At 49.5% G+C, this 11,071-nt stretch overlaps 1 protein-coding gene across 1 annotated transcript in view; it reads left to right on the top strand.

Annotated features, from left to right (window-relative positions):
• DISP2 (dispatched RND transporter family member 2) overlaps positions 1-8,705 on the top strand; it is a 12,783-nt gene extending 4,078 nt beyond the window's left edge. Inside the window, exons 2-8 of the mRNA XM_027869883.1 lie at positions 1,068-1,403; positions 1,710-1,739; positions 2,418-2,541; positions 2,918-3,033; positions 3,399-3,526; positions 4,804-4,901; positions 5,421-8,705. Of these exons, the coding sequence (XP_027725684.1) occupies positions 1,068-1,403; positions 1,710-1,739; positions 2,418-2,541; positions 2,918-3,033; positions 3,399-3,526; positions 4,804-4,901; positions 5,421-8,705 (4,117 nt within the window). The remainder of the gene's footprint in view (positions 1-1,067; positions 1,404-1,709; positions 1,740-2,417; positions 2,542-2,917; positions 3,034-3,398; positions 3,527-4,803; positions 4,902-5,420) is intronic.
• The last annotated feature ends 2,366 nt before the right edge of the window (positions 8,706-11,071 follow it).

Genomic DNA, 11,071 nt, shown 5'->3' with positions numbered 1-11,071 from the left:
TCTATCTATCTATCTATCTATCTATCTATCTATCTATCTATCTATCTGTATAGGAGGTGGCCTGGGGGCACTAGGAGATTAAGTGATTAGCCCAGGATCATAATACTTCTATATGTCAGAGATGGGACTTGAACCCAGATTTTTTGATTCTGAGGTCAGCTTTCAGGTTCATCATACAGATTCTCCACTCAACTTAATTTAATTCAATTCAAATCAACAAATTGCACTACATGCAGGACAATGTACTAGATAGAATATGAGGACAACAGTGAAACTATTTCCACCCTCAAGGAGCTTATAGTCTACTAAGAAGACGCAATATGTACATACAGAATCATTTTAAGAGGTAGAGATAACTAGTAACCTTGGAGGAGGGAGTGCTTATGAAAATATTCTTGTTGGATATGACTCCTAAACTGTGCCTCAAAGGAAACCAGGAATTCTAAGAGTCCGAGGGAAGAAGGGAAAGTGTTCCAGACAAAGAAGATGATCTTTGCAGAAGTAGGAGGTGGAAGATGGAATGTCCTGTGTTGGAAGCAGCTTGTAGGCCAATTTGATTAGAACAGAGAGTGAGTAAATAAATGAATGAATGAAATTAGATTGGAAAGTCAAGTGAGAGCCAGACTGTGGTGAGCTTTAAATGCTAACCTGAGGATTTTATATTTATCCTACATGCAAATATGGTGCCGCTGATAATTCTTGAGCATGACATGGTCAAATGTATGTTTTAGTAATATAATTTCAAAGAATTAAAAACCAAACTCAGGCCACCCAAGCTGTCTAACCCATAAAAAAAATCCTTTTCCTAGATAGCAAAAGGCTGGGGTATGAAACTAAGTTGAATACAGAGACACCAGAGCCCCTCACCTGCCGCCACTTCATATTATCCATTTGCCACAATGACTAGCTATCCAGAAGGACCCTGAGACTTAGTACAAGGTGGTGACCCCTATTTCTCCAACACTGTTGTAGTTGTAGGGGCACATTCATGGCCCTGGGATGGCCTCACTGACTCCTTGCCTCTTCTCTGTGATCCTGATTCTTTTTTGCTCTCCCTCTCCAAACAGTTCCCGGGCTGAGGGCCCAGTGCCTGATCCAAGCCAGGAGAGAAGATGCCCTCTCCACCGCTGCCCAGTTACCACACCCCTCATCTCTTCGGGCTCATTACCAGTTTCAAGTGCCCTCCAACCCCAGGGTCAGAACTTATCCAGTCCCTCAGGTCCTCCCCGATTCCCTTATCCCCGGGCCCAGCAGGAGTACCGTGGTAGCTACACCTTGCCTGGGCCTGGGGACAGAACTGCTCTGTGTTCCCACCACTCAAGCCTCAGCCCCTCCCCTGTCCCCTCACAGAGGGATGGCTCCTGGAAGCCCAGACCTGTGCAGCACCATGTGGTAAGCGTCAGGTAAGGAGTGAGATGAGGGTGGGGTGGGTAGGGAAACAGAGAAGAAAATAGCCTGCCCTCTGTCCATGGGATTAAACTAGAGATTGAGAACCCAGGTCTCAGAACTCCTGGATATGGGAGTTTCAGGGGTACAGAGATGCTCGGGATAGGGCTCCAAAGTGGAGAGCACACAGGTTTGAATGCAGCTGGAAGAAAGATTTAGGACCTGGACGGAGAGATCTGGGAACTAACTGAAAGGGTTAATGCCATACTTCCCATTCCTATAAAAGAAATAACTCTCCAATTAGTTATTTTTCTTATCTACAGGCATGAGCAGGCTTTCCGGATGCCAAAGAGGTAGGAACTGTGCTCTCCTTTACCCTTTCATATCTGTCATCATGTTCTTTCCCTACCGGGTTTTACCTCATGTTCTACCTATGACTTTCTGGGCTACAGCTTTCCCCTACGACAGTATTTCCCAAACCATTGGCCACATTGACAAAACATGTGAGGGCAGAAGTCTTCAATGAGTGTTCTGACTAGCTATCCACAGATAAGGGATTAATGTTCTTGAAAATCAACCTCAAGGCTAAAGAATCAATTCTGCTGTTTTTCATATTTTGAGGTAGAGGTAGGGTGCATATATGGTCCATATGTGCAGTAGGAAGGGAAATAGATGGTGTTTCTTGCCCAAGGCTGTGTTTTTCCTGATGGACACTGACCCCTAAACGCCAATGAAACTGCAAAGTAAGCATAGCCTGTGGCTTGGCACAGTCCCTTTCAGGGTAGACAGCGAGCCTTCTACTGAGGTGGTAAGATGAATGGTTCCCAATTGAAGGACTCATTAGCATTAAAATGTTCTCATGGAATCCCTAGTCAAATCATGGATTACATTGAACACACTTAGGGAAATGCATTAAAGCAACATAACCAGGCAATGCCCTCAGCCCCTGCCCCTGAGGAACTCTTCTCTGCTGAGTCCCAGAGTAGTAGTGGGTACTGAACTACTCATGCTCTGGCTCCCCTCCCTTCCAGCTATTCCCAGCTGATTGCTGAGTGGCCCCTGGCTGTGCTGCTGGTGTGCCTGGCCACTGTCTTGCTCTGTACGATAGCTGGACTACTGAGGGGACAGATGCCTGACTTCTCAGAGCCCTTACTGGTGAGTGACAGAGGGACAGACGGAGGTCCCAACTCTTCTTCCCACAAGGCAGAGCGAGATGGGGTGGAGTCAGTTGGGGGAAAATGGTGCCTGGGTAAGGAAATGGGCTTTGAAGCATCAGAGGGAATGGATAAAAGTTAAAGAGAAAGGGAAACATTCAGGATAAAAAGAGATTGCTACTCAGTGATCGGGTGATTCAGGTGGGTTTCATGTCTTTTGGTCTCTGCGTTAGAGGAGCAGGGATCCAGAGAATGAGAAATGGGAGAGAGTCTGGTGGCTTGTGGAACTAGGAAGGAAAGGAAAAGAGGAGAGTCCTAATTGGAGGATTTATCCCCATACCCCATCAATCTTGCCCTTCCTGTGAACCTCACTGCAGGGCTTTGAGCCTCGGGACACAGACATTGGGCGAAAACTGGCAGTCTGGAGAATCGTGCAGGAACTCACTGGCCACAAGAAGGTGTTTTCACTAACCCCTGACCCTGACCTGAATAGGTATGGGCCATGGCATGGGGAGGGTGGGATATCTGTGTCCCTGTAAGACCACATGCTTACTATGGTCTCTCTCTCTCTGTCTCACACACACACACACACACACACACACACACACACACACACACAACACACACACACACACATACATACACACACACACGCACATGCACACAGCCTCAGATAACTTCTCAAGGGCAAAAGCACATATCCTTTGTGTCCATTGAGGGAACTGTGACCACACAGCCCAGCTGACCTGTCTCCTTGGCCCCCTCTCTTTGAGTTAACTGTAATAAGTTGAGCCCTTACTCATTACCTAGCCTTGCTGGTGGCTTCCCTGGAATGGGAACTTTCTCTCTCTACCTCAGTTCTGACAGCTCTATCACTATGAGTCCCATGGACTGGGGAAGTGCCCAGGAAGGGTTGGCCCGGCCTCATAGGATGGTGGAGCCCTGGGAGGACAGAGGACAAGATGGCTTCTTCTGTGGCCCCCCAGGTGAGTGGCATCTTGGCTAACTCCTCCCTGCCTTAATCTAACCCACCCAGCCTCTTCCTTTGCTCCCTCCTCTGCCTCCCCAAATAGGACATTTATAATCTCTAAGCCTTCTATGGCCAGTGCTGTTTCCCATCCTATTACCAAAGGTACAGGGATGTACTCACTTTTTATTTTCTGCCCATTCAACTTAGTATCTAGACAGAGCACAGCTTCTCCATATGCTCCCTACTTCCTTCCTTCCTCACCCATCCCCCACACCCTGGCTCAGGTCCACTTTCACTGCAGCAGAACATTTTTCCCCTCTGGAACTTTGGCAATAGCAGGATGAGGCAGATGAAGGCTAGACATGGGGAAATGATCAAGACTCTGGTAAACCAAAAGGAACAAATAAGGAGGACTGGTAGGTACTATGAGGTAAGCCATAGGTCAAGTTCATGAGGATAAGCTGAGGTAAAGAAGAGACAGGTTGCAAAGCAAGGGGTCATGATGTCCAGGGAAGTTAGCCAGCAGGGATTAAAAACACAGTTCAAGAGACTGGGGAACCCAAAATTAAGGGACCTAGGCAGACTGCAGCAAGGGATCAGAAGCACAGGTTGAAGAGGTAAGACAGGATCTAGGCAAGAGAAGTGAAGCCTCAGGAGCAAAAATGGAACTTATGGTACCAAGCCAACTGCCTTCTGAAGAAAAGACTCCTGAAGTACATTTTTAAAAAGCTGGGGCCAGAGCTGCTTGTGATTGCAAGAACTATCAAATTGCTTGACTCTAGCAAGGCAGTTTTGGTTACTTTCTGTTCCCCTGGGCCAACTCCCTATGTCCCATGGACATAGGACCCAGTTAAAGGGTCGAGAACTAGACAAATGAGCATTTAGGTATGCCAAAGAGGGATAATGCCCCAAAAATCTCATCTTAAGGACAAGTATGGAATGATCTGTCCCTGGGTTGACAGGGACTCTGCAACTCCCAATAACAATTTGATTCTCATTTAAGAGGCAATAGGGTCAGCCTCAGTTTCTCTTTAAGGAAAAATCCAAGTCCCTATCCTACCTAAGACTAGAAGGGCAACAAGAGGACACCAAGAATCAGAACTGATTTTTACCTCTTCCTTCCTTGTCCTGGAAGCCTGGACTAATCTCATCCTTTTTTGTGCGTCAGTTTCCCCACTTATCACACAAAGAGATAGGGATAATTCGAACTCCCTCTCCACCTCCCATGGGGGTGGTAGGGTCCTAAGGGGTCCATAAGACCGAAGGGTTAAATTCTTGGAGTTTGTGTTGCAGAGAAGGGTTACTCCCAGCTGGTCTTCATGTCCACCACAGCTGGCAGCCTGTGGAATCTGCAAGCCATTCAGTCCATGTGTCGAATCGAGCAGGAGAAGGTAAGCTATCTGGGTGTGTGGGGAGGGAAGGGTATGGAGAGGGAGGAAAAGGGGTGAGGATTGGACAGGATAATGGATGGCCAGTTTGGGAAAGAAAAAACTCCCAGGACGAAGCTGACCCTATTCTAAATGTGAAATCTCATGTAAAGTCCAAAGCAATGATCTTGCTCCTGCTATCCTCCTTCCCCTCAACCTCTATTCCTCCTACTCTTGACTGTGTCTATCTACTTCCCTCCACTCCCCTCCCATCCCATTCTCCCCAATTAAACGGCCAAGAGAGTGACCTATTGTTCATTGGGTTGTCCAAGTGTCCTTGATAATCTTCACTCCTCAAAGGGGCAGGCTTGGAGGCCAGGTGGTCATTTGGTGAATTAGGTGGGAGCTGGGGGCATCAATCCCAGTCTCTCCAGCCTCCTCCTCTGTAGCTTTCTGGAAAGCAAGGGGATGTGTCTAATCCTTGGGCTGCCCCATCAGAGCCATACGAACTTCCTGAGACCTTCCACTGCTGTCCCTCTGCAGATCCGCTCCCATGCCCATTTCAGGGACCTATGTCAGCGCACCTCGGCTGATGAGTGCTGCCCCAGCTGGTCCTTAGGTAACTACATCGCCGTGCTCTATAATCGCTCCTCCTGCCTGGACGTCACCCAGGGGGACATTGTCCGCACATTGGTTCTTCTACGGGCCTGTGCCCCTTATTACCACCGTGGTGCCCTGGTGCCAGCCTGCCTGGGTACACAACGGGAGAAACACCCGCTCTGTACCCATGTGCCTGAAAAGTGTGCCCGAGTCAGTGCCATCTACCAGCTCCTGCACTTCCTGGTTGATCGGGATTTCCTGAGTCCCCAGACTGCTGACTACCAGGTACCCTCTCTCAAGTACAGTCTTCTCTTCTTGCCTACCATGAAGGGGGCTTCCATGATGGGCATCTACCTGGACAATCTGGCCTCCTCCTGGGAACTCTTTGACAACTATACCTCCATCACAGGAATGGACCTAGGCCTCAAGCAGCAGCTGTTTCAGCATTACCTAGCCCGGGACACAGTGTACCCCGTGCTGGCTCTCGGTGCCATCTTTCTCAGTATCTCCCTGTACCTCCGCTCCCTCTTTATCACATTTATGGTGTTGCTGGTGGTGATAGGATCCCTGCTAGTTGCCTTCTTCCTGTACCGGGTGGCTTTTCGCTTGGTCTATTTTCCCTTTGTCAATCTGACCGCTATTGTCTTGCTCAGCAGCATCTGTGCCAATCACACCCTGGTCTTCTTTGACCTGTGGTGCCTCAGCAAGAGCCAGCTCCCCTCCTCCGGGCTCCCCGAAAGGGTCAGCCATACTATGCATCATTTTGGCTACTTGCTCTTGGTCTCTGGTCTCACTACAGGCACCGCCTTCTATGCCAGCTACCTGAGCCACTTAACTGCCATCCGATGCTTTGCCATCTATATGGGTACTGCTGTGCTGGTCAACCTGGCTCTCATGCTCACATGGTTGCCCTCCTCCATGGTGCTGTATGAGCGTTACCTAGCCCCTACCTGTGCAGATCAGCCCCGAGATTACTGGGGTGGCAGCGGGCACCGGAGGTTAGCCTTGGCCCTGCAGCGGCAGCTTCGTGCCCTGCAGCGGGCACTAACGAGCACCTCCCATCTACTCTTCCAGCGGCTGCTGCCGTGTAGCGTCATTAAGTTTCGTTACATCTGGATCTGCTGGTTTGCCGCACTGGCAGCGGGAGGGGCCTACATTGCCGGCTTCAGTCCACGGCTACGTCTCCCCACTCTGACGATGCCCAGGGGACAAGTCTTCCGACCTAGCCACCCCTTTGAGCGCTTTGATGCTGAATACCGCCAACAATTCATGTTTGAACGCCTGCCTCAGGGAGAGGGTGGGCACATGCCTGTGGCAATGGTGTGGGGCATCCTCCCTGTGGACACAGGTGACCCTTTGGATCCCCGCAGCAATGGCACTCTGGTGAGTGACCCAACTTTCTCAGCCCGTGGTCCTCAGGCCCAGCTTTGGCTACTGACACTTTGCCACCGGGCTCGCAATCAGAGCTTCTACTATGTTGAGCAGGAGGTGGAGCCCACTCTCTGTTTTGTGGAGGAGCTGCAGCGGTGGATGGCTGGCCATCGGTGTGCTTACCATGGCCCGGGTCTCTGCTGTGGCCATTTCCACTTCCCCTTTGGTCCCCAGCTCTTCCTGCATTGTCTCAAGATGATGGCCATGGAACAGAGCCCTGATGGGGGCAAGGACTTGGGGCCTCGGTTTGATGCTGAAGGCAATCTGGTAGCCCTGGTTCTGCAGTTTCAGACTAATTTCCACTATAGTGTGGATTACAGCCAAACCCACCGCTTCTACCTTGAAGTGAGTCGCTGGCTCGAGGGAGAGCTGAGCACAGCCCCTGGTGGCCTGCGCAACGGTTGGTTTACCAGCCGCCTGGACCTCTACAGCCTCCAGCACAGCCTGAGCACAGAGCCTGTGGTCGTCCTGGGCCTGGCTGTCGCCCTCTCTTTTGCCATACTCCTGCTGGGCACCTGGAACGTGCTGCTCAGTCTGTTTTCTGTGACAACCATTGCTGGTACTGTGATGCTTACTCTGGGACTGCTAGTGCTTCTGGAGTGGCAGCTCAATGCTGCTGAGTCTCTCTTCCTTTCAGCTGCCGTGGGCCTTTCCGTGGACTTCACTGTGAACTACTGCATCTCCTATCACCTCTGCCCCCATCCAGATCGGCTCAGTCGAGTGGCATTCTCCCTACGCCAGATGAGCTGTGCTACTGCTGTGGGAGCCTCTGCCCTCTTTTCCGCAGGCGTGCTCATGCTGCCTGCCACGGTCTTGCTCTACCGCAAGCTGGGCATTTTCCTCATGATGGTCAAGTGCCTCAGCTGTGGCTTTGCCAGTTTCTTCTTCCAGTCCCTCTGCTGTTTCTTTGGGCCTGAGAAGAATTGTGGCCAGATCCTCTGGCCCTGTGGCCGCCTGCCCCGGGACTATGGAGTCCGTGAGCCTGGTAGGGAGAAGACTGCCCGCCACCGCCCAGGGCCTGCTGGGGTCTCTTCAGCTGCATTCATAGAACAGTACGAGCTCCAGCCCCTAGCCCGCCGCCGTAGCAACAGCTTCGACACCAGCACAGCCACCAGCAAGCTGTCTCATCGTCCCTCCATGCTGTCTGAAGATCTGCAGCTCCAAGAAAGTCATTGCTATCCCCGGGCCCCTCCGCCACCTGCCCGCCAGGAAACTCTGAGGCCCGAACCCCAGGAGCCACTTCTGGACCATCAAGTTGTGTTTGGCCAGTGCCCAGCTCTACAGACCTCCTCTCCTTATAAGGAGAGTAGTCCAGCCCCCAAAGTCTGGGCTGGAAAGGATTCCCAGAGTTTGGACGCTGGGACTCCACAGTCCACAAGCCAGCCTGTCACACCTACTCATTCCTCCAAGGCTGAGGCAGAGGAGCCCCCTCACTGCCTCTGCTCCTCAGTCAGCTCTCTGGAGGGGCTCAGTGTCTCTGACGAGACCTGCCTCAGTGCCTCAGAGCCCAGCGCCCCGGTCCCCGATTCAGTCGTCTCCTCCCCAGAGGTTCAAGATGTGGCTAGGTCCCCAGCTCCAGAAAGGGGTCAGCTGAATGGAAAACGTGAGACTCTCTGGCTAGCCCTGCGGGAAACTGTCTATGCCCCAACCTCACCTGCTTCCCACCAGAGCAGCTCTTCCTGGAAGGGCCGTGGTGGCGCTGGGGGAAGCCCCGTTGTGCTGCCCAATAGCCAGCCCAATTTGCCCGACGTATGGCTGCGCAGATCTAGCACCCAAAATTCTGGTTATAGCAGCTGAGACTCCTTGAACAGAATGAAGACTGGGAACTGAAGAATGAAAAGGCCAGACTGGAGCCCGAAGTTGTCGCTGTGAACCAACATATAAATGTTGCACCAAACTGCTGGGGATGTTTAGATCCCTGCCAGATGGTCTAGCTGTGGTATTGACTATCTACTCTCGACTTGAGTAGAAACAAGCTAAAAGGTTCTCCAGAGGAAAAAGTTGACTGTCTTTACGATCCTGGCTAAGCGTGGCCCCTCCAGTCCCTACATGAGGAAAAGGGGACACTTCCTGTGGAAGGTGTTACCCAGATAAGACAGGAGGGGGAATTCAATAGATAGTGAGACAAGTCCCAGCAGGAGACTCTGTGCCCTAGCTGGAGAAGAAGAAACAAAACAAAACCAAAAAAAACTGCTTTCCAGAGCTGCATTTCCATGGTGCTCCTTTAGTGCCAGGCATCAAGGCTTTGAGAATCAACCAAGAAAATCCCTCCCAAGGCTACCAGGACTTCTTATTGACCAGAAAGATAATGCAGGCCTCCCAGTAGCCTCCTGGAGCCTAGACTCACACTTCCTTTGAGGATATCCTCAGAACTGTCTCATACTCCTTTTTCAAATAACTTTTTTTGTCCCCAGTTGGGCCCTAGGGTCTCCGTACTATAGCCACCCTTGCCCTTTCAGTTTTATGGGTCTGACCAGAAAGTTTCCTGAGACCTGAGAAGCGTATAACCAGGGAGAGGGAGGAAAGGGTCTGTTTTGTAGGTTTCTTTACTGAGAACAAGGAAAAGTCAGCTCTAGCAATGCTTCTGTGTTCCTTGAGTTGGAAAGTACATCTCTTCTATCCCTGAAGCACTGCATTTTGGATTCAGTTCAACATTTCAACAAATATGCATCAAGTCCCTACAAGCACATTCTGTACCGTAGAGAGAGGGGAAGAGTAACAAATGACATGTTCCTACCCTCAAGAAGTTTAAGATCCACTTAGAGGGTTACAACATGTACACGATAAATGTGACATAAGGTGGAATGTTACGGGGTAAAGAGACACAAAGTGCCCTGTGAAAAATTGGAGAGAGATTGATAACTTTCACTGGGGTGAGGGGAATGGGTAGGATTCCTGGAGGACGAAGGGTCTTTTGAGAACTGAGGATCCTTGAGCCCCTTTACTTACTCTCTGGGGTTCTTCTGCTAACTAGTATTGCTCTATCTGTTCCCGAGCCTAGGGATATCTACCTACTTATTTCTCTGTGGGCACCCCTTCCCTTTACCCACCAAGGGTCCTTCTCAAAACTGGAGTAAGGCTCCAGATTACTCCCTGCTGCTCTTCCTATTTATTGTCCCTGGAAGTAATCTTGGGAGGAAACAGTGAACTTTAAGACAAACTCCAAATTTCCTTCCCTGATCCTTCAATGCCATCTGTCTCTTGAATCTGGTTGTGGATTTTTTCTATCTTCTTTTTTTTATTTTAATTTTTATTTTTTTAGAGGGGATTTTACTAGCTAATGGGCATTCAGGCTGATCTGATTCTTGGGCTTCACAAGAGGAGGGAGAGATATGCATTTTTCAGAGCACTCTAGGGATTGAGGTGAACCCACTTCAGGTTACCAAGTGGCAGGCAGCAGGGTTTGTGATCAGGATATAAATAAGGCAGAATCTTGGAGTGCCTGCCCTTTGGGGACAGGCACATGGAGATGAGGCTAGAACCAGTTGATCAATCAGTTATTAAGTACCCACTATGCACTAAGCACTGTGCTAGGCCCTGGTGATGCAAAGACAAAAAGTGCCCCCAAGGAGCTTACATTTTATTAGAGGAAACAACTTACAGATAGATAGACTGACAGACAGACAGTCAGCTAGACAGTCAGTCAGATAGACAGACAAACAGACAGATAGATGATAGATTGACAGATAGATGATAGACACATATAGGTAGATGGATAGATACATACATACATTCATACATAAATACATAGATAGGTAGATGATAGGTAAATAGATCATAGATAGGTTGATGATAGACAGATGATAGATGGGTAGATGATATGTAAATAGATAGGTCATAGATAGGTAGGCTGATGATAAGTAAATAGATAGATGTGATAGACAGATAGACAGATGATAGATAGATATGTATATGTATATATGCATGTAATAGATATTTTTTTCACAGGACCTGTGATTTCAACCACGTAAGGAATTCTGTAAGGAATTTCTACCAATGTGGATTGACACTTCTTCTGCAATTTAGAGTAAAAAGTTGCCTAGGACACTGAGATGTGAAGAGACGTGGTCAGGATCACACAGCTAGTGTGTTTCAGAGTCAGGATTTGAAGGGAAGTCTTCCTATCTCTGACGCCAGATCTCTATCCACTGTGTCACATTGTC

Source organism: Vombatus ursinus, unplaced genomic scaffold (genome assembly GCF_900497805.2).
Source record: "Vombatus ursinus unplaced genomic scaffold, bare-nosed wombat genome assembly UNPS02014794.1, whole genome shotgun sequence".
Taxonomy (NCBI): Eukaryota; Metazoa; Chordata; class Mammalia; order Diprotodontia; family Vombatidae; genus Vombatus; species Vombatus ursinus.
The sequence above is the reverse complement of the archived record's forward strand: the minus strand, read 5'-3'. Positions and strand labels throughout refer to the sequence as shown.